The sequence below is a fragment of the Xiphophorus hellerii genome, chromosome 10, assembly GCF_003331165.1.
Source record: "Xiphophorus hellerii strain 12219 chromosome 10, Xiphophorus_hellerii-4.1, whole genome shotgun sequence".
Taxonomy (NCBI): domain Eukaryota; kingdom Metazoa; phylum Chordata; class Actinopteri; order Cyprinodontiformes; family Poeciliidae; genus Xiphophorus; species Xiphophorus hellerii.
In genome coordinates, this window is record NC_045681.1 from 15855581 (window position 1) to 15883017 (window position 27437).

At 38.2% G+C, this 27437-nt stretch overlaps 3 protein-coding genes across 3 annotated transcripts; 1 reads left to right on the forward strand and 2 right to left on the reverse strand.

The window, feature by feature from the left end:
- Window positions 1-320: 320 nt before the first annotated feature.
- LOC116727449 (zinc finger protein OZF-like) lies at window positions 321-5889 on the reverse strand. Its single transcript, XM_032574887.1, has 3 exons — window positions 5472-5889; window positions 5170-5374; window positions 321-2890 (listed from the first exon to the last, which is right to left on the reverse strand). Exons 2-3 carry the CDS (start codon window positions 5285-5287, stop codon window positions 1551-1553), a joined length of 1458 nt encoding a protein of 485 aa, XP_032430778.1. The 5' UTR covers window positions 5288-5374; window positions 5472-5889; the 3' UTR covers window positions 321-1550.
- A 2707-nt stretch (window positions 5890-8596) lies between these two features.
- On the reverse strand, window positions 8597-12303 carry LOC116727459 (gastrula zinc finger protein XlCGF57.1-like). Its single transcript, XM_032574901.1, has 3 exons — window positions 12094-12303; window positions 11449-11552; window positions 8597-10568 (listed from the first exon to the last, which is right to left on the reverse strand). The coding sequence occupies exons 2-3, from the start codon at window positions 11540-11542 to the stop codon at window positions 9340-9342; spliced, it is 1323 nt and encodes a 440-aa protein (XP_032430792.1). The 5' UTR covers window positions 11543-11552; window positions 12094-12303; the 3' UTR covers window positions 8597-9339.
- A 539-nt stretch (window positions 12304-12842) lies between these two features.
- On the forward strand, window positions 12843-25335 carry nploc4 (NPL4 homolog, ubiquitin recognition factor). The gene is made up of 17 exons (XM_032574860.1): window positions 12843-13014; window positions 13648-13728; window positions 18086-18195; window positions 18716-18958; window positions 19255-19303; window positions 19393-19487; window positions 19580-19703; window positions 20417-20596; window positions 20679-20765; window positions 21236-21307; window positions 21399-21525; window positions 22609-22769; window positions 22887-22958; window positions 23062-23154; window positions 23267-23383; window positions 23657-23759; window positions 24740-25335. Exons 1-17 carry the CDS (start codon window positions 13000-13002, stop codon window positions 24898-24900), a joined length of 1890 nt encoding a protein of 629 aa, XP_032430751.1. The 5' UTR covers window positions 12843-12999; the 3' UTR covers window positions 24901-25335.
- Window positions 25336-27437: the final 2102 nt, after the last annotated feature.

Below are 27437 nucleotides of genomic sequence, written 5' to 3' on the forward strand. Positions count from 1 at the left end.
TCAAAAAAACTACTTCCTCTTACAATTATCAGGTTTTCAGAATTAAGCAAATCTTTGTAATAAAATTAATTAAATTACCATTTGTAATTGTTCTAAACATAAACATAAATATTTAATTAGCCGTCATTTATATTGCACCAGTTTATAAGAAAGGGTAAGTCACCTTACAGTAAAAATAGGTCCAGCTTATAAACACTAAGCTTTATCTTTATTTCATGAATGTTTTATGTTAAATTAAAGTCTTATGTCTTTAATTTGTCTTAGTTTTGTACAGCACTTTGATTATACTTATTAAAAAAACAATACAATGCAGTCTAAACGCAGCTTTCATATATATTTATTAAATAGGTTTTAAACACATTTTTACTGCTTGATTTGTACTACTATACAGCATATAATTTTAGCACAGATCACACAAACACACTTGTACTTCTATGCAAACTGAGGGCTTTGTATTGACTTCCATTTATTTTAGTAACTGCATTTATGCCTTACACAGTAATCTTCCCCAAGTCTTGTCTCCTCCTAGCACCAAACCAGGAAAAAGTCTTCACTTTCCACAAATGAGCACCCTTTGTTGTATTGTGAAATTGGTCCTGTATGTGTTGTATATACAAGTACAGACAGAGACACACACAAAAACGTCTTTACACTTTAGTATGGGAAGGTTTAGTGGTAAGTTGTTAAACATTTCTCCAAAAATCGACGTAATAACAAAACAAGGACAGAAAAATATCAATGGTAGGACTTCATTGATCTGCAGCACCATAAAAATGTAACTTTAAAAACAAATGAGTGAAAAACATAATTAATTCACCACCAATTTAGGAGTGAAAGAAATGCAGAAGCTTCAAACATTAGCAAAACTGTTGACTGTTATGTTCACAGATTAATAACTCAGGCATACCTCGAGAGTTACAACCAAGAGATTACAGTAATATCATTTTAATTTACTTTTAGAGGATGATTCTGAAAGGGTCTATTCAAATAAAATAAAAAAGAAAACTCACCCAGCAAGTCTGGTAACAAAGTTCCACTTTCAGTTTTATACAAGTAACACTTGCTTTTAACTGGATATTTACATCTATTACTTTCAAACTCCTTTGTTCTCAAAATCTTGACAAAAAAGTAGAAAAATATTACCAATATACAAAATATTGGAAAGGCAAAACATTTATAAATACATTTATTTTGTATATACAGCAGGAGTCTCCTGTCACAGAGCTTGGGTTAAATAATATATAAAGACTTATCCCCATTTAAGGCCCACTGGTGTGGAAAGGTCCATAGGGGGGCAGAACCTCCACAAACACAATTAAATAAGGCTTAAAGGCAGCTGGAGAGTTTGATTCAGTTTATTTATAAAGTGCCAATTCATCCCATAAGCCAACGTTTTCAGAATCAAAAGACTTTATATGAGTGAGAAATTCAATGCTTTTCAGGGTGGAGGGAGTTGTGTCAAATATGCACTGGTAAAGAGAGGAGTAGGTGTGCTACCAGAAATTATTCAGAATATATTCCCACATTAGTCAATAATTCTAAAAACTAAATCATGTCTGAATCAAGTCGCAGCCCTCGTGAACACTCATATGTCTCTTTAGGTTTCCTTGTTGTGAAAACGCTTTACTGCAAACGCTACACACAAATGGTTTCTCTTTTGTGTGAACACGCATGTGTCTATTCAGAGATACCTGTTGTGAAAACGCTTTACTGCAAACACTACAAACAAACGGTTTTTCTCCTGAATGGCCTTTCATGTGATTTTCAAGATGACGCTTTTGATTAAACCTGCTTTTACAGACTTCACAACCAAATGGCCTCTCCTCTGTGTGGAGCCTCACATGTCGCTTTAACTGTATTTCATCCACAAAAAGTTTATCACAATCACTACAGCTAAATGGTGCCGTGTGAACCATCACATGCTTTCTCAGGTAGACTTGTCGTGAAAATCCTTTATCACAAACACTACAAATAAATGGTTTCTCTCCTGTATGAACACGCATGTGCCCTTTTAGACTTTCTTTTCGTGAAAAGCCTTTGCTGCAAACACTACAAATAAACGGCTTCTCTCCTGTATGAACACGCATGTGACTCTTTAGTGTCTCTTGTAATGAAAACCGTTTATTGCAAACACCACAAACAAATGGTCTATCTGTTGTGTGGATTCTAATGTGCTTTTTAAGACATTCCTTTATCTTAAATCTTGTACCACAAATATCACAGGAAAAGGGTTTTTCTTCTGAATGAACCACCAGGTGAGTTTTAAGAAACTTCTTTGCATGAAACCTTCTATCACAAACATTACATGCAAACGGCTTCTCTCCAGTGTGGAGTCTCATATGCGTCTGAAGAAAACGTTTTTCTTTGAATCCTTTACCACAAAGATCACAGCTATGTTCTCTTATTCCAGTGTGAGTCATCGTGTGTAATTTAACCGACGTTTTATGCTTGAATCTCTTGCCACAAAAAACACAGCCAAAAGGCTTTTCTCCTGCATGGACTTCAATCTGAGCCATAAGGCCAGAACACAGTTTAGATCTTTTACCTCTTTTGTGAACAGTCATGTCACTTTGTTGAAAAGAACAAAAAGGTTCTGGGCTCCAGTCTGCGTCTGCTCCTCCACAGTCATCTCCATCAGGATCTGTTTCCAACAGATCAGCAGAGCTGCTGGTTGGAGCTACTGTCTCTCTGTCGGCAAGAGGTTTGATTCCATCAAGTTCACACAACTGGGATTTTTCTACATCTTCAACCTTCACGACAAGTTGCTCTTCCTCCTGGCTGATCCACAGTTCTTCCTCTTCCTCCTTTATGTCAAGTGTCTCTGAATCCTGTTGGTCAGAACTGGAGCTCCAGTCATGAACAAACTCTTCTTTTATCACCACCGTCTGGACTGGGAGCAAAGAAACACACACTGACAGTAACTGCCTGCAAACTATGAAACAATGGAGAAAAGTATCTGCATTTATTAACAAAGGCAGGTTCGCTCAGATATGTAATGAACTATTTATCCAAAATACAAATTTTCATCAGTGGTTCTGTTCTTGATCTAAATAGGCATCAAACATGTGGAATAAAATAAGATTTTATTCCGTTTTTATAATAATTGTCACAAAAACAGCTTTTGCTCACAGTGTGTGTGTGGGTGTGTGTGTGTGTGTGTGTGCTTGATGGTACAAAGATTTTCTACAAAATGTAAAAGATTTCTTCTTTTTCAGATCAAAGACATTTTAATATCAAACAAGGATAATCTCAGTAAAGATAAAAATATGTTTCCAAATAATTATAGAGACACATAAACCAACCTGTCCACCCTGATTCAATGAATCATGAAATGACTGTGATTAATAACCACAATGTTTGGAAAGCTGAGTTCAGTTTCTTTAACCACGCCCAGGCCTGATTATTACCAGATCTGCAGGACCAAAATTCAAAAACCTGTTTGATGGCTCTATGTAGCCTAAAATAAATATCAAAAAGCAACACATATCCAAATCTAAAGAAACCCTGGAATACATGAGAAAAAAACGTTGATTATTTCTTATCAGTCTGGAAAAGGGTAAAAAGCTATTTGTAAGGCTTTGGGACTCCACTGAACCACAGTGAGAGCCGTTATCCAAGAATGGAGAAAACATGCGACAGCAGTGAACCTTCCCTGGAAAGGCTGGCCTACCGTAATTGCTCCTGGAGCGCAGTGATGACTCATCCGAGAGGCCAGAAAAAAGGCCAGAAAAACATCTAAAGCATGTCAGGCCTCAATTGTTTAAAGGTCAAGTCTGTGAAAGAAAGAAAAAAAATAATCCAATGGAGAGTGCCAGAGTAAAAATCACTGCTGAGGAAAAAAAAGCAGACAGCTTATCCAAAATCTGCCAAAAATTATCTTGATCTCTAGGCTGCCCTCAAGATCTAATAACTGGTTGTGCCACACTTGGGAACAACTGGCATTAAGCATTTGTGATAATCTGTAACAGCTCTATTAGTTTTAAAAGTTCCCCTTTTGTCTCAGTTCAAAGAATCCTTTCCCAAAAGGCTTGGAAATCTTAAAAATACACATTGTTTGTCCACTGTGAGACCAGCCATTAACTCTTTTTTTGTGAAGAGTGGATCTTCTCTTAGAACTCTTAAGGATTTACCCACTGTCTTTCTTAATGACGAATCATGAACTCTGACTTTAAGTGAGGTAAGACAGGCCTACAATCTTATAACTGCTGTTCTGAGTTTTTTGTGAGGTACTGGATGAGTAATCAGTGTGGTCTTGAAGTAATTATGTTTGGCCGGTCTCTCAAGGGAAGCTTAACCACTTTTCCATGTTTTCTCTCTGGTTCCCTGGAGTCCCAAAGTCTTAGAAATGGCTTTTTAAGCTGTTCCAGACTCAAAGATGTCAGTGACTTTGTGTCTTATCCGCTTATGAATTTTTTCAGACTGGGACATGATGCATTGTGCTACATGTTGCCAGACAGGCCCTGAGCAAGCAATTTCTCTTTCTACAAATCTGGCAGTAATCAGGCCTGTGTGTGTTTCCTGAAACTGAACACAGCGATTCAAACAATGAGGTTAATCACAGTTAATTCATGATTTAACAAGGGGAACACTTAGTTAGGTCCAAAACGGTTTGGAAAGGTTTTGTTTGTTTGTTTTTTTAATAAATGCAATTATCTGAAAACTTTATACCACAAGCAATCATTCAACACTAATTTTCAACAAAGGCATGAAACAAAGTAGTTTTATTCAAATTGTAATGTGGTAAGCGCCAGTGAGTTCTCTGCATCTCCTCCTACACAATGTAGCCTGCAGTCCTGATCACTGGTCATTGAAAGTTTATCTGAAATGTCAGTGCTGTATGCATAATTTTGTTGGTTTTTTTTTCCTTCTTCTTAACTGTTGTTTGATTTTTTTCCCACTGGTATGCTTTATATTCCATCCTCTTATTTAAACAAACACAGCCAAAATTAAACTTCAATTTATTTTGCTGACAAAGTAGTTAGAAATCATATCTGATGTTGGATTATGGAAAAGGACCCATGATGAACCTGTTCAGAATGTACTCTGCCTGTGCTGAATTGACTGATGCGATAACTACAGATTTATTTTATTATATTGGCTGGGGATTTGATGTTCGTTTATACTCTTTACCACAATTCAACAGCTGTTTTTTAATCATGGAAAACTTACTGAGATCCTTGCTGTCTTGCGTTTCCCCCTCCAGTTCTGATGTGGATGCTGCAGGTATGGGAGGCTCCAAGCTGAACCCTCCAGGTTCAGCTGCTTCAACCTTCATCACCTCAGTCATCCTCGCTCCACCTGGGATTTTACGCAATATTTGTCTTCAGCCTAGGTCAAAGTTTCAGCCATAGAACCCGGATCTTCAGTTTTTCTACTGGAATCAGACACCAATCAGCATCTGATTAAGGGGATCATATTAAGAGAAAATATAAACTGCAGCAGAGCTGAAGCTGCAGTGTAGAGTCTCATACCTTGGTCAATAGTTCTGGGTCCACTTTCTAACTTTCTCCAGTCTCTCGATCCTCACCTGAACAACGATGTTAGAGGAGGTGTCCGCAGACGGCGTGGTCTTCCTCACACAGTGTCACAAACTCGGAATGTGGAGCTCTGAACCATGAACTTCTGCAGGCTTTCACGTTGGAAACACTGATTAACTCCCTACTATTAGCTGGGTTAGCTCCACGGTGGCTAACAGTTTAGCCACTTTGCTAATAAAGGCTAAATACATTCTGTATAGGAAGCTACAGATGACCGGCGATTTAAAAAATAAATGTTGAGGAAGGGTTTTCGTGAAGACTTTCTGAGACAGACTGAGACATTCACAACAAACAATAAGACGTTTTTTCTGTCTGGACCTGCCCAGTCAAGTTTTCCTTTTTACATTCAGTAACTTCCTACTTACTAACCAATGAATGACGAGTAAAGCGCTGACTCGGATGACAATTTCCGCTTTCAAACATTCACAATAAAATAATTTAAATGAAATTATTTAACTAATATCTATATAAATAAAGATTGATATGTTACTCTCAATCACCGTCGCGAACACCAATCCAAACGTACTCTCCCTGTGCATGTGTGGGACCTCTCCAGGTATTCCGGCTTCCTCCCACAGTCTGTGTGTGCATGGTTGTTTGTCTTGTTTGTATCCCATCTCTCACCTGCTGATTGCTGGAAATAGACACCAGCACCTCTTGCAACCCCACCAGGATAAATATGTAAGATAATAGATTAATGATTATATATATATATATATATATATATATATATATATATATATATATATATATATATATATATTAATCTACCACAGTTTCAAACATATTCATCTATCCAAAATCCTTCACCAAATGTGTAAATTTTCATTTTATTCTGATAAAGTGCTTTCCTGATGAAAATTAAATTCCCTTTCCAGACTCACACCTAGGATTTTAGTTTGATTGGCTAGGTCAGGGGTGGGCAACTCCAGGCCTCGAGGGCCAGTCTCCTGCAACTTTTAGATGCGTCTCTACTTCAACACACCTGAGTCAAATAATGAGGTCATTAGCAGGACTCTGGAGATCTGGACTGCACTTAGGAGGTGATTCAGCTGTTGGATTCAAGTGTGTTGGACCAGGGAGGCATCTAAGAGTTGCAGGACACCGTCCCTCGAGGACCAGGATTGCTCACCCCTGGGCTAGGTGGATTTCTGTCATCTGAGATCTACTGAGGTGGTACAAACAACAAAAGTTTCCGTCTTTGTTATTTATTTATAAATTTTGGTTGCTTTTGATCAACCAAAAACACTCTTTAGTTTGGTAAATATCATTTTTAAAAGTTTCACTGCTGCCATCTTCTGGCATCAGTTAGTTCTTGTAATACCCTGTCACCGTGGGGTTCTTTTTAATCAGGACTGTGTTGAAAAAAATGGAAAAAGCAACCAAAATACAAAGACGAATTCAACAAAACTTTTGGAACAATTGATCAAGATTATAAAAAAAAAAAAAGAAAGTCTTGATGTTGTGGTGACATTTCTATGTTCAGAAACAATAAATGAAACCAAAAGAGTTAGTGGATAAAGTTTAAAACTGAACTTTTAATATGAAATTGCTTTATGTGAAAAAGTTTAAAAACTCAAATCCACCACTCAAACTGCATACAGGCACAAATGACAGAAAACAAGACAATACAGTAGAACAAACACTAGTCCAGATGTGTATTGTAAAACACATCTGTTTTTTGAACAAATGCTGAACTGAGCCATTTCTATTGACTATGGTCTCTCACTGTATGTTACTTCAGACTATTGTGGCATGTAAAACTCACACTACAAACACTGCAGCTAAAAGGTTTTTCTCCTGAGTGGGTACTCATGTGAGCTGCCTTTCGAGTATATTTTTTTTACTACATTCATTACAGGCAGGCCTTCTTATTCCAGTGGATACCTTCTGTTCTCTGAAATGAGTTGGCACATGACGCTTCAGATCTGAATTTTCATACAACCTCTTATCACAATAGTCACAGACAAACGGTTTCTCACCTGTGTGGTGTCTAATGTGTCTATTCAGAACTCGCTGCTGAGTGAAAGAAGCTCCACAATAACTACAACCAAATGGTTTCTACCACGTGTGGATTACCATGTGTTTGTGGAGATCACTACAAAGACTAAAATAGTTTTATGTATTCTTCTTAACCGTTTAACATTATGAATTTGTCAAACATACTCTAGGTGTTTTTCTACAAGGTATTGTAGAAAATTGTGCATCTAATTTTAAATTACGTTTTTAAAAAAAAGACCTCCTCTGGTTTGATAAAAATCTGAAATTAGACTCTAAGGTGGGTTTAAAAAATAGCCAAAAGCACAAGACATATAGCACAACTGGGTCTGTTGCTAAAACAATAATTAGCTGCCAAAGATGGCTGATTGACATGAAACAGAGAGCTGTTAATTGAAAAAAAGAAAAAATTATAGCGCTCTATTATGAAGGTAAATCAACTCAGGGTGAGGTAAAAAAAAAAAAAAGAGAAGAAGATGATTACTCCCAGTCAGAGACTTTAAACTAGTGTGACAAGAGTGGCTTCTGATATCAGCAATAGTATATATTTTTTTAAGTTGTTAAAACTGTGACAGCTGTCAGTTGAAGTTTATATAAATTTAAATGCGTTTTAGAAAGTCACAAAATGTGACTGGGAAAAAATGTCAAGCCCACAAACAACATTGTAGGTGATTCCCATCCTCTGATTCTGGTCGGCTACATCTTGAGTGAAGAAAATATGAAGCAACTGACTTACTTGTCACTTATTTAATTAACTCAGCCTCCAGGATAAAAAATAAACCAATGCTGTCAGCTGACTTTGCATTACAACTGAGATGCAACCAAAATGTCCAAAATTCAATTTAAAACTCTTCATGTGATTGGATTTATATTAATTTATTTAACTTTCCTTTGTGATCAATAAAGTCTTTTTTAATTTGAATTCATATCACTTCTGGATTTAAATTGGATCGGTCTTTTGTGGTGTCTTGAGATTACATTTGTTGTGAATTACCACTGAAACTGAATTTAATTAAACCTCTGAAGAGAAACGACGACTCAATAAGCACACGCAACAAAAGTCCTATAAAAGGCTTTATTAATTATTATAGTTTCAGGCACAGTGTTTGTCCTCATCTTTTTAGGTACAGACTTAAACTTCTAATTAAATCATGTGACAGATTATCACCTATTTCTGTGTAAACAAAGAAAAACAAAGTTACCAACAACACATAATGTAAGAAACCATTTAGAAAATATTTAATAATTTCTTGCCCAATGACCTGTAATCACTTATTCTGCACGTTTCAAGGACCTCCTTCTGCGATAACAATGATGTCAAAAGGTTTTGATATCCTTCAGGTTTTTTAAACAATGTGCCTTAATCCTAAAGTCTTATGAGAACAACTAAAGGAAGAATGGCAAAACATTATTTAGGGTAAAACCTGGTCAAATAAATGAATAACATCCTTCACAAGCAAATCAATCAATATCTTTGTTTACAATTTAAATCGAGATGTTTCTATTCAAAGACGAAGAATGCTTCTTAAAGACAAATAAAGCAAGAAGTCATTGATTTCTACTGATTCTACAGATTTTGTTCTTTGTATAAGAATAAGTCTAAGGTCTAATTAATAATTGTACTCAATTTCCCACAATTCTTTTCATTCTTTCCATACTTAGACTTGGATAAATATCAAATGAGTAAAAAGTACGGCATACACTGGAGGTAATTTAGCAATAATATTATCACTCAGCGAAAAGATTCCCACAATTAAGCTCGTCCTAATAAACACATTAATGAGCCAAGATATCTGAGCAGTTTCTATTGGTTGTGAAATCTCTTTTCGTGTCTCTTTAAAGCGCTCTGCCACTTAAACATCAAACCACAAACGTCACAGCTGAAGTTTTTTTCTCTAGTGTGGGTGATCATGTGTCTTGTTACATGGCACTTGTGGATAAATCTTTTTCCACATTCGTCACAAGCAAAGTTCCTCGGTGCAGAGCTGACTCTTTGTTCTCTCGAGTGAATTGCCATGTGACACTTTAAATCGGGCTTTCTGTAGAATTGTTTATCGCATATAGTACAAGCAAATGGTTTCACGCCGGTGTGCCGTACAACATGTCTCTTCAGAGCTCCCTCTCGAGTAAATCTTTCTCCACAATGCTGGCAGGTAAAGGCTTTCACCCCTACATGTGTTACTACGTGTGATTGAAGAAGGCTGCTCAGTCTGAAGCGTCTGTCGCAGAGGTTGCAGGCAAAAGGTTTTTCTCCATTATGAATCGTCAAGTGTTGGTTCAGATTTCCCCTCAAAGTGAACTTTTTACCACATTCGTCACATTGAAATGGTTTTTCTCCTTTGTGGTGGGCCATGTGACGCTTGAGGTGATACAGATAGTAAAATGGTTTACCACAATCGTCACACACAAACACTTTATTCTCACTGAGGACTTTTTGTGAATCTGAATTTTGCTCTGTTTTAGAAAGGTTTGCATCATCCAAGTAGCTGGAGGACTTTCCTCCTCGCTGATGTGTCCTGGTCTCCTCCCAGTCTTCGTCACTGTCTTCCTGTTCCGATCCAGAACCTGACGGAGTATCATCACATCCATCATCATCATCATCATCATCATCATCCTCACCACTGACCTCAGTCTCTGAAGAGGTGGAAGCATTTTTGTCAGTGTTTGGATTTAACCACTCAGTATTTCTGTCTGCTTCTGGTCCTCTGCTGTCCTCTCTGCCAGTTTCTGTTCCCATCTGTTCAGGTGAGCAGCTGGTTGGAGATTCTGCTTTGCTGTTGTCTTCCGATTTGATGTGTTGACGCTCTGATGAGAGAAGGTTCTCATCGTCCTCTTCAATCTTCACCTTAACAACAGTGAAGTTAAAATCGGTGTTGTCGGGCTCTCTCTGCTCAATAAGCAGCTCTCTATCCGGATCATTAAACTTTTTCCAGTCTTCACACTTCACCTGGAACAGCATTGGATTCTGCTGGTCCAAACTAGAGCTCCACAGATCAGGAACTTCTTCCTTAACCACCAACATCTGCTGATCACCTTCAGGAGACACATGGATTTGAGGATCAACTGGGATTTTGCAATGACAGGAATATTTATGTTGTAATAACAACAAACTGCTTAAATCAACAATGAGTGACTGAATTTGAATGTTGTGTTTAAGATACGAAAGTTTAGTACTGCTGAAGTGGAAGAAGAGGAACAGTCACAGAGTTAAAAGAGGAGTGATTCTTTGGTTTTATTCAGACAAACAGCTCTCTGGAAAATAAATGCATACAAATTGCTTTCATAATCTACAGCTCTTCCCGTTTTGCTGCATGGCATTCATACAACGAGGTAGCTTACAAATATTCAAATTTACATAACACCTCATCTCTGCAACTGCTTATTTTTACTCTCCTGGACCCCAAGGAAAACCCAACTTAAGGCCCATCCTCACCCAAACAGGTTTCTGCAGAAAATTTGCAATTATATACATTTATTTTTTTCCAAGTTTAAAGCCTAGTTCTACAATACAACAGAAAAGGCTTAAAAAAGAGTTTGACATTACTTTGGCAACTAACTAGTGGGTAAAAATATAAATCGTCTTCTCTCTGATTGCTAAAACCTCATGGATTTCATCTAATATTTTATTTGCCAAAACAAAATAAAAATAATTATTATTTTTAGGCTTTTTTAAACATACTGGAGGAGTCCATTGAGGAACCCATAAGTGTAAGGCATTGCATGTTTCTTAGAAACAAATATTTCCAGATAATTATGGTTTCTTTGTCTTCTCTAGTTAACAATGGCTGATGTTTCTTGGAATAACTGTAGCTCTTTTGACAAATTACTGGACATTTAGCCTCCAGGTGCTCATTCAGTGGAAGTTTGCTTTTCTTTTACAAATTTCTGCTCAACTCAGACAGAAGATAGTCACCTTCATGTGAAGATCTGGTGTTTTCTTCGCCAAACACAGACGCTCTCTCCGCTGACTTTGAGATTCCACTGTTATCACACTGTGCGTCAGCCATCTTCTTTTACCTGTTCAACGGGATGAAAGGTGAGATTTTAATCCAGAGTCAGGTAAACTTTAAATGAAACTTGTTTTTGCTCAAAAAATATAACATTTTTCATCTTATTTCTTGATCTCAAGAAGGTTGGTGGGTTGGGTGTTTTTAAAGGCTGGTGTGAGTGTGAGTAAAGATTAAGAGCATTAAAAAGGGCAACAATTTCTCTTAATAATTATATTCTAATTTAAATTTTTATTATTTACCTAACTATATGTGACATGATAATAACTTGAGATATGCTTTTTGTTTGTACAGCTATTCTGTGTTCAGTTTAAATAATTTATTGCCTTAAATTTTTTGATCAGAGAGGGGAGCTGTTGGGACATTAAGAACAGGAAGAAATAAACCTCTTCACCCCATTCTAACACTTTAGTAAGCTTCCTCTGGACTCCACAGAAAAAGACAACATGCATCATCTAAAATTGCGGACAGTGCATTCAAACATGATTCATCAAGAGAAGCTTTCTGACTTCTGGCTGAGCCAGTCAGCGTGGCTGTATCTGCAGACTCACCTGGAGAAGGAAATTTTCTTTTCAATCATTTGCCGTCGTGCTTCTTTTTTATCCATCTGCACTGCTTAACTTTGCCATGCTTCATTTCTTATACCGTTTTGACTTGAATTGTCTTCATTGCACTCATTTTTTGGAGTTTTCTTCAGACAAGCCTTTTATGTTTACAGGTTTGCATTTCCAACAATATGGCGGATGTTCTCGCGATGCTTTATGGGTGACGTCTGACGTCGTTGTACTGTGTTATAAACACAACATTTTTGGAGACATTTCTTTTTTAAAAAAAAATAAAACATTGCCTTCTAATTATGGATTAGTGGGGGGAAAAAAGTATTTTATTAGAATTTTTTCGGTGGTCTGATAAGTAATTAGTTTGAAGACTTCAACTAAAAGTGGCAGAAGTGTGATTTTGATCCCATAGCTAATTTGTAATGTCATATATTTTAATTATTTAAATGGTTTTATGTTTTATTAATAAACACTCAATATATTTTGAGGCTTTTTCCTTCATTAAAATAATAGATTGTCTTGGTTAAAGAATGGACTAAAAGGGCACTTAGTTTGACTCAGGAAAGCATAAACCTTTGACATGAAAAGGTGTAGAAATGTTCCACTTTACATTAATTACAGTAGAAACAAATAATGTACGTTCAAATATGATGGCCTAACTATTTTGCAGGTCATCAAACTGCCCTAACTTGCCCTGCTCAAGATGGCGGCATCGTCGATGCGGCTGAAGCGTAGCTACGCTGTGTTTTGGCGTAAACCGTCGGGCACTTATGTGTGTAACACCGGTGTTTGAGCTCTGTGATGGAGTTTCGCTGACTGCTATTCAGTGACGCTTCGTGACTTTTGCAGTAACCGTGTCGCAGCGCAGCGGTGTCCACCTGGAGCTCCGAGTCGGGCGTCATGGGCGATAACATTGTAAGTATCTGGACGGCTTGGTGCGTTTAACGGCTAGAGTCCGGAGCGATGAGGCAGCAGAATTAGCTTCGTCAGCTAACCTTAGCACAGAGTGGCTGCGGCCTGCTCAGCTCACTGCCTAAACTTAGCTCCTCTTAGTACATCCGAGTAAAAGAAATGACCGCTGTTTATATGAAAACTTCAAAGACTTATATATATATATACTTATATACTTATATATATATATATAATTGAAACACACGAGTCACAGTTTTATGTATTTAGCCCCTTTAGTTGTACATTAGCAGGAATCTGCTTGTGGATTTAGAAGAGGCTAACTGATCTGTTGGTTTAAATTAAGCCAGCGCAGATGAGCAGAAACAGAAGTAGTGAAATTTAAGGACAATATCGTGTTTGTGACAAACATGTGGTTTCATGGCCATCAGTAGTATTAACGCCATTTTTTTGCACTGTCATTGTAGTCATAATGTTGTGACTCCAGTGTAGTGAGGGGGAGAAAAGTCTATGCTTTATTGGCGACCAAGGGGAGACAAACTGACATGGGGGGGCTTTAGTTCATAAACAATTGCAGATGCTTTCTAAAAGTCAACATTGCACCAATAAGTGAATTAACCTCTATGTTTGATTATGCAGATAATCAGGGTGCAGTCCCCAGATGGGATGAAGAAAATCCCTTCCACCAAGAGGGAGACAGCGGCTACTTTTCTGAAAAAGGTACAGAGTGCAGATATAAAACAATCACATGTGTAGTGTGCTCTACTCTTCCAAGTCAAAAAAGAGATGAGCCCTTATTTGTTTCTACCCATTTACATGAAGCCAGTGTGATTTTAAACCACCCTCCATTTCTTTCCAGTCAACCAAACTGCATTTATTTATAGCATAAACTACAATTACTCCTTTTGCTGCAAAAGAATCCAACTTTTAGCAGGGTTGCTGTTGTAATATTTGTTTGATTCAAAACGTAGACCTGAACACAAGAGTGAACACTTGCTACGTTTATTAAGATTTAAGTAAGCAGAGTTAGTAGCATATAGCTTTTCTGCTCTTTATTAAATAACACAGAGTGTAAAAAGTTGATATTACACAATTAATAAATTTTTAAATTAAATTTGCAGCTGTTTTCTTAGCTGACATGCTGCTTGTGACTTACAAGCAATATAGTTTTGTTTCTAAGGATGACCTTATTGATAGTAATGGGTGGACTTTCTTTAGGTTCCACTTCACAGCAACAAGTGGGGCAGGAGCACAGCTGATTTACACAATGCACATATCACCTAGAGGTGTGATGAATAATTTCATTGGCTTTAAAAGGGGAATTTTCTATTTTAAACCTAGGTATTTAGCATTAACATGCAACAGCACACAGCATCACACAGCAGTTTGTCTACACAAAGAGAAAACCAAGCAAAAAGCAGTTCTGGATTAATGTTCATCTTTTCACCAGCTCATTCTGGTTGATAAACTATTTCAGTTTCATTAACCCTACCGTCGTACATCAGTTGAAGCATTTTGGTTAATTATTTACAGAGATGAACAGAAAATTCTGGATTTGTATTACAGTTTATTTGCGGATTGTGGGTCTGAGTAATGTTTGGGCCAAAATATGACAGATTATAACCACTGATCAAATCATAGAAACTGAGAAAATTCCTGCTGGTAGGTATTGCTTATTGGGATCATATAATCACATTACTGAACATTTTACTGTGAGTAGATGGTAAAAAAAATCATGTTGAATCGTCGGTGGTCATAGCAGTGATGAATCATCTCCGACGTCGTCATGAACCGACACCTGCAAAAGTATTCTAAACGATATAATTTAAAAAGTTAAAAGAAAAGAAAAGTGGGCTGCACAGTGGCGCAGTTGGTAGAGCTGTTGCCTTGCAGCAAGAAGGTCCTGTGCATTCTTGGGTTCTCTCCGGGTACTCCGGCTTCCTCCCACAGTCCACAAACATGACGGTCACGTTAATTGGTCTCTCTAGGTGTGAGTGTGTGTGCATGGTTTCTGTCCTGTCTGTCTCTGTGTTGCCCTGTGACAGACTGGCGACCTGTCCAGGATGTACCCCTCCTCTCGCCCAGAACGTTAGCTGGAGATAGGCACCAGCACCTCCCGACCCCACTAGAGACAAGGGTGTTAGAAAATGGATGGATGGATGGATAATTTAAAAAGTTATGTTTATCAGCTTGTTACAGGGCTGTTATTCTCATGTGTGTACTTGAATTTATAACAAATAATCGAACCTTATTATGTTACTTTTGCACTAAGAAGGCGATTCTTAAAGAAGTTCTCCAAGGATGAAAATGCCAAGCATTATCTCTTAACAGTTATGTTACATAAATATGAAACATGCTAACAAGATTTGTTAGGATTTGAGGATTTTGTCGGGAAAACTTACAGCAACTGTTCTCTTTTTGTTTTACTCAAATCCTACTCTAACATGATAGTCAGGTTTAAAGGAAGACAAATTGAAGATCTAAAGCCTGGTGACAGGATGCAACCAGCTTTTTAAGATTTTTTTTTTTAAACCCACAGTATGAAACATTAATCCAAACAGATTGTGTTTAGCTGGAAATGTAAACAAATGTTTATTGTGTCAGATGAGACTGTTGCTTTCAGCCTTCTTAAGAAAGCGGGTGGCGATAACGTAAGCAACAGAGTCAGATCTCGTGTAGCCTGGCCTTGACTTTCCCACGCAATTCTGCTTGATTCTCATCTGCCTTCACTGCTCCGTCTGAACTTTCTCCCATTGTAGTGAATTTCGCTGGTAGAATTCCGACTGGAAACAGAAGAAGTTTTGAACAATGACGTAGATTTTTTTTGCGTTGCTTTGGAATTGTAATCTGTCTGTAGTTTTAGCAATGCCAGCAGAGAAAGTGAACGAAGCTGCTAAGTCTGTGTTGGCCCCACTCTCAAATATTGATTTAACGTTAACAGCCGCCTTGTTCGGCTCGGCACTTCTCTCTCTTCACAGTGGAGGATGGTTGTTTACAGCGCAGGCAGTTTTCTGTAAGCTTTAATAGCATCAAACTTGCATAATTCATATGTCACTAGTAAATGTTAGCGATTGGATAAAATTAAAAACCTCAGTAGATGGTAAACGGGTGTGATCCTTGCACAAATTACTTTTTTGATTGTCTTTTGCAAACACAGATTTAATTTTTATCACAAAGATAAAATCCCACAAAGAAAAAGTATTGAAGAAACTCTACTTGTTTTCTTTTCTGGTATTTTTTGTATTCGCTTGTTGTTGTTGTTGTTGTTTTTTCTTAAAGCAGGAAACCTCGTAGCAGGTCTGTCCTGCACTGCTCCTCTGAGCTCTACAGGCTTCCACTACTGACAAGTACCTTGTGGGGAAAAATTTCCACTCTGTGTGCTGAATATTTCCACACTTCATCACAGTGGTTGGACAGGCTTTTTTTTTTCTTTCTTGCTTTTTTTTTTTTTTTTTTTTTTAGCTCAGACATGACTCAGACATGACTTATTTGGCCCTGAATCTGGGTTTGCTTGTTTCTCATTTTCCTTTTTTTAAACTTCTCTCAAAAGCACCTAGTTGAATAATTATAGCTGCGTTTGAAGCGTTAGTTTTGTAAAGCCTAAAATAGATCAAGATGTTGGAGAGCGTTGCTGCAGCACCTGATCAAAAATGCATGTATCTGGGATGCAGCAGGACGGTGTAGCGTTCAGATCGATGGGAGGAACGGGTTTCAATTTCTGCCGATCAGCTGCCAGATAAAACAAAACCGAACCCGTGAATGTGAAGCAGAGCACAGACAGTGTCAGTTCTGCAGCTTCGACATCTGCTGAACCCCTTGCACACTTTCTTGTAAAGATATTCAAATTGATTGTGAAAGCTTCTAATTAACTCATAATACATGTTAGGACAGTTTAAAGTGTCAATTTGGGTGTTTCTTGAAATGATTTTTAGAGAAGGTTTAGTGTCAAAGGTTCATCAGCTGTCAGACTTCAGTAATTCCTAAATAATCATCATCCAGTCGGCCTCCGCCTGACTTTCTGCTGTTCTACCTGTAATGGGATATACAGCAGGCCCTCCTGCGCTCTGAGCTTCCTGTAGTTTGATTGGGTCAGAGCGGAGCGACTATTAACCAGCTGAGTGGCTCTCATCCCAGGAAGCTCTCTGCTAATCTGCTTTGAATGAGTGGCTGATGTTTAGTCTTTACAGAACTAGTGGAATGGTTTATTAATGTTCGGAAAACACGTAGAACGTGTCAAACTCAAAGCCCAGCGGCCAAATCTGGCACACCATATGTTTTTATGTGGCCCTCTAGACTGTAGAACAAGAGTCAGCAACAAGGTTTTCCAGAAAATGTTGGGTGAAAAAGATATAGATAAATATCTAATTTTGTTGTCATTTTTTAAAGAAACACTTTATTTCTTTTTTGGGGGTTTAAATTAAAGTAAAATGTAAAAAAAGGTTGAGTAATTTTTTTTTCTGTGAGATCTCGATATTTGTGGAAGATGTTGTGGGAAAAACCCCTCCTAATTTAAAACCTAAAAAACAAAAATTCAATGTAATAACGTTCAATTCAATGCAGTTATTGCACAACAAAGAAGGAAAAACCTTGTTATTGCAGCTACATTTTAAACATTAGTTGATCCTATATCATTACAAGGTGCATAAAAGTATTAAGGGCCGTTGTGGTAGGTTCAAAGAGATACTTGTGGCTCAGGATTCTTGGTTTCCAGACCCCTTTCTAGAAGCCTGCATCAGTAGAACCCTGAAGATAACATTTAGGTTTTAAATATTGTTTTATCATCAGTGAAATCAGAGCTGTTTTTATCCGCATTCTGCCAAATTACATCAGTGTGAAAAGATTTTCAATATTCTCTAACTTTAAGAAGTACTCATCAAATTAAGGAATGGTTATTTATTAATATTTTAACAGATTAATGGGTAGGTTTATCAATACATTCTGCCACATCCGGCCCTTTGAGTCATTCATGATCTTGATGCAAAAATGAAAATGAGTTTGACACCTGTGTTTTAGAAAGTGAGACATCAAGAATGTGAACATTTTATGTGTATGTAATAACAGATATTGTCTCCCACAGGTGGCCAAAGAGTTTGGGTTCAATTCCAACGGGTTCTCAGTTTATATAAACCGCAACAAGACCGGAGAGGTTCTGTCCCAGAACAAATCCCTCAACCTGCTAAAGATCAAGTAAGTTCAAGGAAACTAAAGATCGAGAGAGTTTGCTTCTCTCAGCTCAGCTCAAGTTATGGAAAGATTTCTCCTCTAAAATGCCACCATTAACAAATTTGACGATTGTTTTTCTTCTGAATAGTTTTACAGAAGAAAACGGCGCAATCAGTATACATTTGGTTTCAAGAACTAACATAGTTCACGTGAATAAATAGAAAGTTAAAAATGTAGCAGTTAAACCAAATGAAAATGGTCTGACTATTTTATGAGCATGAGTTTGGCACATTGAAGTTGCAGAATGTGTTTAATATATTCTGCAACCCAATTTAGTTTCCTTTTCTAAATGTTTTGTAGAGTTTATATGGTAATCTTCAGATAAACTTTACTTTTATTATATTTTCATGTTAGTAAAAAAGTACAGGAACCCACTGTTTATCGTGAAATTACATTTGTGAATGTTGTGGAAAATGTTTTAAAATGCTGCTGGGTTTTTTTTATGCTTCACCACTTTCAATGTTTAATCCCTTTTTTACTACAGGCATGGGGACATGTTGTTTCTGTTCCCCTCTGCATCCTCCTCTTCTTCTTCAGGGGAGGTAATGGACACGGCGACCCCACACACATCTTCATCCCTGCCATCCATCTTGTCCTCTTCTTCGTCCTCGTCTTCGTCCTCGTTGATCCCTCGGTCCTCCTCGGCACCACAGGTACAGGAGGATCAGATCGATCAGTATCTGGCCAAACAAGACGGCAAGATCTACAGGAACAGAGACCCACAGCTGTAAGACCGAAAGCCGACCGGCTGCAAATATCTAAATCAGGGGTGCCCAAAGTGGGTCCTCGAGGGCCTGCATCCTGCACGTTTTAGTTCTCTCCCTGGTGGTACCAACAACCTTTTCAGCATGTCAGTGTTCTTCTTAGGCCTTCTAACGAGCCATCATTGGATCCAGGTGCGTTAAACTAGGGAGAGAACTAAAACATGCAGGATGCCGGCCCTGGAGGATCCACTTTGGGCACCTCTGATTAAAACCAAAAGCAGAAATGGAGAAACTTCATAAATCTTGATTTTTCTTCCAGATGTCGTCATGGTGCCCTTGGAAAATGTGTGCACTGTGTACCGCTAGAGGTAATTTCATTCTATACCAGTTCCCTGAACCTGATGGGATCAAATGTTAACATGACTAAACCTGAAGGATGCCGTCTCTGTTTTTCCAGCCTTTTGACGAAGACTACCTGAACCACCTCGACCCACCGGTGAAGCACATGTCATTCCACGCGTACCTACGCAAGCTGACCGGTGGCGCTGACAAGTGAGAAGTTTGTTGTTTTTTTTTTTCATTTTACCAGCAGAAATGTTTATGATCTCCACTTGAGAGACCAACTCTGTCCTGATCTCCCGCAGAGGGAAGTTTGCAGCTTTGGAGAACATCAGCTGTAAGATAAAGTCGGGATGTGAGGGTCATCCTCCCTGGCCTGAGGGGATCTGCACCAAGTGCCAGCCCAGTGCCATCACTCTGAACAGACAGGTGTGCCACCCCACCCAGTGCCAAAGGGATCCTCTGTACATTTGTATGGAACATTATTGGATGTCTTGATCAGGTCTTTTCGTTACCTGATGCTTAATAATCTTATAAGTTTAGTTAAATCTAAATGTTTGCAAACAACGCATTAAATACAGTAACAGTTGTGACACATAAAAAATCATGAGTAATCCAGTAAAATTTGTCAGTAACAAATTTTACTGGATGGTAAATTGTCCCAGAAATAGTTTCAGTAAATGATAATATTGTTGTTTTGAAACCATTTTCAAGCAACACATAGATGATGGCATAATAGTGCAAGTTTGCTAAGTTAAAGACTAATAAACTTTTGATTTTGCCCAGAGCCCTTCACACTGGAACTGGAAGGTAGTTTAAAGTAAAACACAACAACAAAAAAACAATAAATAAAACAGAAATAAAAAACCACACCCAACCAAAACAAGCCTGATGTAACTGAAGATCAGATTGTTGGTGTTTGGCAAATAGAAAGCTGATACTGGAGAGCATCTTCCAATGCCCAGTAAACGCAGGGCAGATACACAATAGTGTGAGGGTTGTATAAAGATGGCATCACTTCAGAGATTATAAAACTAGGTCCAACCTTCGAGAGGCTCTAAAATAATGTTAGGCAGATATTTAAACCCTAGTCCACATGCAACCCTTAAAGCAATTCTCTCTTCTCTGAATGTCTGTTCCAGAAATACAGACATGTAGACAACATCATGTTTGAGAACCACACCATCGCCGACCGATTCCTGGACTTCTGGAGGAAAACAGGCAGTCAGAGGATGGGCTACCTATACGGCCGGTACACTGAGCACACAGACATCCCGCTGGGCATCAGAGCTGAGGTGGCGGCCATCTATGAGCCCCCGCAGGTGAAAGTCTCACCCAATAAATCTTACATATTATATTAATTTGCCTTTCAGTAGGTTTAACTTTGCTTTTGTTTTGTTTCAGAGTGCGACCCAGAACAGTTTGGAACTGTTGGAGGATCCCAAAGCTGCAGCTGTAGATGAAATCGCTGCCAAACTGGGGCTCTGCAAGGTGGGTCTGTTTTTCCTGCAGCAGGTCTGTGTCTGAAAGTGTTGCTCTCAGAGCTCAAGGCACCTTTATGCTTTCTCTAAATGGGTTAAGATGTCTCAAACAGTGAAGAGTTTAGCCTGCTGAATCACATGCTTATTCCTCCAAACAGTAAACCTGATGATGTGTTGGGAAGCTGCAGTTGCAACATGTTTCTCCTTTTTATTTCAGAGTTCCTGCACACAATGTGAGTTAAATTTATGCAATGAGGATGAGGGATTTTTATTTATAGACTGAAGCTGTGGATGTTTTTTGTCTGCGTCAATAACTTGAGTCAGTTTTTCATGTTTGTGAATCTGCACATTGAGAATGGTTTGGTAACATATTGGTCAAAATGAAACAGAAATGTGATTATTTTCAGACCTGAATATCTTTTGTTAGTTTAGTTTACCAAAACAAAGGTAATGTTACAGTTTTTCCTCTGTGTTTCGTAGGTGGGCTGGATCTTCACTGATCTGTTGTCTGAGGACACAAGGATAGGAACTGTCCGCTACTCAAGAAACCAGGTGAGAATGGGCCCAAGTTAAAGGTGGTCTGAGTCTCTGACTGATGCTGCTGTATTCCTGTTTGATCAAAATGTTCTCATACATCTGACAGGACTCCTTTTACCTGAGCGCTGAGGAGTGCATCACGTCCGGATATTTCCAGAACCAATACTCAAACCCCTGCAGGTTGTCTCGAGACGGGTACTTTGGATCCAAGTTTGTGACCGTTGTTGCAACAGGTCAGATTATTTTTATTCATCGTCTTAACTTTTCCTCTAAATAGTGGTAAATAATTTATAAATCCTACCATTTTGTTTTAACTTTGTGATATTTAAGTATGACAAAAAATTTAATATGTGGATTGCTGCTAATTAATTACAGGTTATAGAAACGTTAAAGCTAGGTCAGTCAGAGATGGATTGTTATTTATCATTTTACCAATATGATTTCACCATTTAGTACTGATGTCGATGGCCATGAAAATGGTGTAAATGTAAACTACTCATCCCGGTTTCTTACTCTTCTTGTTAGATATGACTCAACAAGCAGAGCAGATCAATTTAAAAAAATTCTTTTAGAAACATTTCTAACCTTCTGTGGAGTAACTTTGTTATCTTTTGGAGTCACTTCTCCCTCTGCAACATTTTCCATTTGGTCTCTTTTAGCTACTCCTTTATGCTGAGAAAAGCTGAAAGTTGGCTCCGATTGTTTCACGTATTTGGCACATTTTTAGTCTTACTCTGTTTTGCTTTATAAACTCGCTTAGCCGATCCTTTCCTAAGCTAACGATTGATGGTTCACGGAAAGTTAAAGTAGTAATAAATGTCCTGAAAAGAGCACAGTAATTTAAAATAACAAATTACTTTCCCCAGTGGAAATCAACCTTCAACAGCTTTGAACTACAGTGTTTTGTTCATGGATAAAGAATTAACTCAAACATGCAGAATAAAGTTAGTCCAGAGCCAGCAGTGAGCTCCTCTCGTCTTTTTGAAAGAACCCCTGGGAACAAACCTGCATTGTGATAATTACCTAGATTTTGTGTATAGTAATACAATGTGTATACATTTTCTTCTTTTTCTGTATCCAAAACCTTTTTTTTTACTAAGTTACAGCTGAAAAGCTTTTAGACAGAAGAGTGAACAACCTTTTTGCAACATGTTGGCTTTGGTCTGGTGTTTTTTGCTTGTATTAAAAAAAAATTGTTGTATAAAACTGGCTTTGAGGAAATTTGAATCTTGTGGTTTTGAGTAAGGAGAATTACAAATGTTTGGTAGCACTTCTGAAAATATTGACCTTTCTTTATATGCATGTTCTGTGTGCAGGTGGTCCAGATAATCAGGTCCACTTTGAAGGTTACCAGGTGTCCAATCAGTGCATGGCTCTGGTGAGAGACGAGTGTCTGCTGCCCTGCAAAGACGCTCCTGAGCTCGGCTACGCCAAGGAGTCCAGCCCTGAGCAGTACGTACCAGACGTCTTCTACAAGGTGAGAATCATCAATCGGTGCCAAGCAAACCACTGCAGAAGACGCGGTAGGATTTGTTTTATTTTAGATGGTAAATTTGTTTCCGTTTATCTTTCTGTCTTTTTTCCCCCCCAACAGGACAAAGATAAATTTGGGAACGATGTCACGTTTCTAGCGCGACCTCTTCCTGTTGAGTACCTTATCATAGATGTGAGTTTGACACTTTTCTGTTTCTCACTTTGTGTTTGTGTTATTGTTTTATGTATATTACTGCATGTCTTTGACATGATTTAAATAAACATATTTTCTTTAGATAACCACAACTTTCCCAAAGGACCCTCAGTACACCTTCACCTCCACACAACGCTTCCCAATTGAAAACCGCGACATCCTTGGAGAGACACAAGTGAGTGCTTTCTGCTTTCTCAGCCAGTTCTGATGTCTGGTGACTTCATCTCATGAAAGGTTAAAAAGCCCTAGAAGGAAACGTCTTAGTGAATTTGATTGTTCGCTTGCAGGATTTTCACAGTTTAGCCACGTACCTGTCCCAGTGCTCCTCCGCGTCATTCCTGGATATCGTGTCAGACTTCCATCTGCTCCTCTTCCTCGTCACCAACGAAGTCATGCCTCTGAGGGTGAGTCGATGCTCCAAAGCCCAGCCACTCTTCCCGTTTTCCAGCTGTTTTTATTTTGTGATTTGGGGCTTGGTTGAAGCCAGATTTTCCTCGCATCTGGAAATAAACCCCATTAGCATCTTTGGGGTAATTTGGAAAAACTTTTGGAAAACATGCAGTAAAACGTTTTATCACATTTGCATTTCCTGTTGGAAACTCAAAGAGAAGAACATAAAACTCTTTTTTCTGGTGTTCTGAATCACTGGAGATGAGTTTCTTTTATTTTTATTGCAGGACAGTATTGGCCTTCTTCTGGACGCAGTGAAGACGTCCAATGAGGAGCTGGCACAGACCTGGAAGAAGTCTGAGCAGTGGGCCACCATAGAGCAGCTTTGCAGTAAGTTGCATCAACATTTACTAAATATGTTTCTTTTCTCTTCTACTCATTCTTTTTTTAATGTTAAATTCACTGTTCATATGGCTTGAAATCTCTTAAAAATGTTTGAGTTTCAATTAAGTGTTTTCAAGGTTTGGAAAGTGCTTGGTTTTCAAACTGCACATTTTTGTTATAAAGTGTAACCTATAGTTTCACTAAAACTAGCCTATAAATTTGGTAAACGTTATCTATAGTTGAAACCAAATCTTTACATACGCCTAATGAAAAGACAGACACATTTTTGTCTTGCTGTCTGAAGTTAAATCAGACTGAACTTGTCTTGTTTTACATCAGTAGCAATTATCAAAATTATTTCTATTTTTATAAATTCTAGAAAACGTAGCAAGTAGATTTTTGTTGAGATTTTATTTTGTGTATGACTTTCTTTCCCTATTGAGTTTAAGCATTTAATTCCTACTGGCTCAATTAAATAAAAGGTTATCTTAAATTTATACATTAAGTAACATTATAGAAATCAGGGGATTTTTGATTGAGTTTGTTTTGATCTATAACCAGGTAGAGAGACGTTTTAAAACAAAATTTTACTATATTTTAATCTTACCTTGTCCCTGCTGTAGAATGTAGATACTATCACAAGGCTAGTAACATTGATGGATGATACCATATAATAGTGAATTGAAACTGTCTTTTTTTTTTTTTTAGTTAATTTGTATTATTTTATTTCTAAAGTGTGGTGCTGGAAAGGTTTGAAAACTTACCTTGAAAGTGCTTGAATTTTACGTTGGGAAAAGTGTGCAAACCCTAAAACTACTGCAACATTATTACAGTTTAAATTGTTGCTGTATAATTAGCTTTGTACTCAGCATATTTTTATAAACTTTACTTTTCCTGGCTTAAAATTCAATTGACGCTTACTCATTGATGCCCTGCAAACTCTGCGCCATGGTATCGTCACGGTAACCTGTTCCTGCCCTCCTCAGGCACGGTGGGCGGGCAGCCGTCCAGCTCTCTGGGTTACGAAGCCATGGGCGGCCCCGCGGCGCCGGCGTCCTCCTCAGCCATGTGGTCCTGCCTCCACTGCACCTTCATGAACCAGCCCGGCACAGAGCACTGTGAAATCTGCAGCCTGCCCCGCAGTTAAGACCCTCCACAGAACTTCCACCCTGAACGTCCTAACTTCACCAGATCCAGTTGCAAGATTCAGACCCCTCCTTCGTTATTTTGTCCAACTCGCAGTGACGCCTCGGTCTTCCCCTGGTTGCTGAAGGCGCAGAAGGATGCACTTGTTTAAATCCACAAATCTGAAAAAAAAGAAAAATTGAACCAGACATGATTTAATCTTGTTTGTTATTATCCCTCTTTTCAGCAGCTCTCATCTGTTTTGGGCCTAAACTGTTAAATATTTCCCCTAATAACTCAAATAAAACCTGCTGTGACTCAGGAGGACAGCAAAGACCCCAACTTTCAGATCTTTCTTCACATCAGTGCCCCCCCTTACCCTCTTTTTGCTCTCACAGTGACTTCTGGAAAATCTTGCTGTGTATAAATACCTTTGATGGATGATGCTGTTATTTAATTGAGTTTCTTTTTTTATTACCAGATAGTAGCGTGTAACTTAAACTTTGATTCTTCTGATCGGACACTTTTACAGCTCTTGGTCTCTGGAAAGCCATTTACAGTACAATCACTCCTCAAAGCTCCGACCTCATCAGGCTCTGAGCTGCTGGGTAAACCCCAGTTTACAGCTCAGAGTTTTATAATTTTTTTGTGTTAAATTTAGTCCCCAGTTTTAAGAAGCAGCCTCCCATGATTGCAGAAGGCAGATCCGGTTCAATTTAAATGTATTGGTTTTGAACTTGAGCAGCAGAAGATGTAGCTTATTTAATCGGTTGTTCTGATAAAAATATCCCGGGACACTTTCTAATTTCATTTCCATATGCTATGGGGTGCTCTAGAAACAACTGGTGCTCACCTCCCTATTAGAGCCTCCTCCTCTTCTTTGCTTTTATGCTCCAGCTGGTGCTGAACGTGACCCCTGTTCCTCTGATTGACCCCTGAGGGTTTCTAACCATCACAGAGACTTCAAAGACTTTCCTCCAGAGGAGGGAAGACCTGAAACTATTGTCTCGGGTGTAAATTTACAAGATGGATCGTGATGGTCAAGAAACACCGGCGTTTGAAAGCTACCGAGTCTTCTTCCAACAACAAACCTTCAGGAGACTGCCGGGAAATCAAACCATAAAATTAAAACATTAAATGGCACCAAAAGGCCTCTCAATCAGTTATACGTCAGAGCTATCAAAGGATGCTTGTCTAAAGAAAACCTAAACTTTTCCTCAGCTGACATTTTAACTTCTACCAGGTAAAGCAAATGTTTAAATGGTGAATTTATTCAATCTACTTTTGCTTCTCCTGCTCAGACATATTCAAATATCTGATTGAGGAAGTGCAACAAATTAAACTCTGCAAAAACACAAAATCTTACGAAGTATTTTTGATGTAGTTTCTAGTGCAAACACTTGGTGCACTTGAAATAGCATAAAACTAAAAAGTAACTTCTCAGCAAGAAATATGAGCTTGTTTCCAGTCAATAATTCCTTAATGTTGATTAAAAAGTGCTAGTTGTAAGTGAAATAAGACATTTTTTTCCATACGTCAAAATGTCTTGTTCCACTGTCATATAACTAGTACTTTTTCATAAATATTAAAGCATTATTTATTTAAGACAAACTCCGATACTGTGCTAAAAAGTTACTTGTAAGTTAGTTTTATCTTATTTTTAGTTTACTGAGATATTTGCACTAGAAAATACTTGGTAAGATTTTGTGTTTTTGCAGTGAACATCAGATTAAAAGCAAATTCAGTAGACAGACTAATTCTCTTTTAAAAGTATCATGGCTAACTCTTTTTAACATATTCAGTTTGGGCATATGGGTCGATTGAAATTGGTTTCTTTTTCCTACAGGACTAATAACATTGGGACCAATATGAGTGAGATGATTTTCTTTTTTTTTTCTTCTTTTTTTTAAAGTTGGCCACAGGTGCTCTGAGCGTTTCAGGCTCACATTCAGCGGAACTGCAACATTTTGGTGTCCATCTGTTCTTTAAAGCCATTTAAAGGGTAAACAATATGTGTGGAGTTAAAAAGTGCCTCTGTAAAATAACAAAGAGAAGATTAGATGGAGTATTTACCGACAAACAATCAGATCACAGCAGTGCTAAACTAGCAGAAGCATCCAGAATCTCACTCAGTCCCTTTTTTCTCCACGATTTTCAGGTTAGTTTTTGATTTTCGTTCATGAATGTGTGCTGCGTCACTGCAGTGATGATCCAACCTGGGAACGTTTTCAGTGAACCTCTCTCTAGTCCAGAGGGCGAGTCACGAGCGGCTCATGTTTACTAATTTATCAGATGTTGGCTTCTCTGTAAACTTGCCCTCATCAATTAAGAGAATACTTATAGTTTTAGATTAGTTTGATGCTTTTTGCTCCTTTTTGCCCCCTCGTGTGGATTTAATTTGGTGTGATTGCTCTGATGTCACACTAAGGGGCGGCTTTGACCTTTTTCCTTTTGTATTAATCTGGGGGCTGTTTGCTGAGCAAGCAAGCTCTTGGAGCTGCAGCCCGTCCTCACTTTCCACTGAGCTGACCGAGGACCCTGAAAATTGTATGCTGTTGA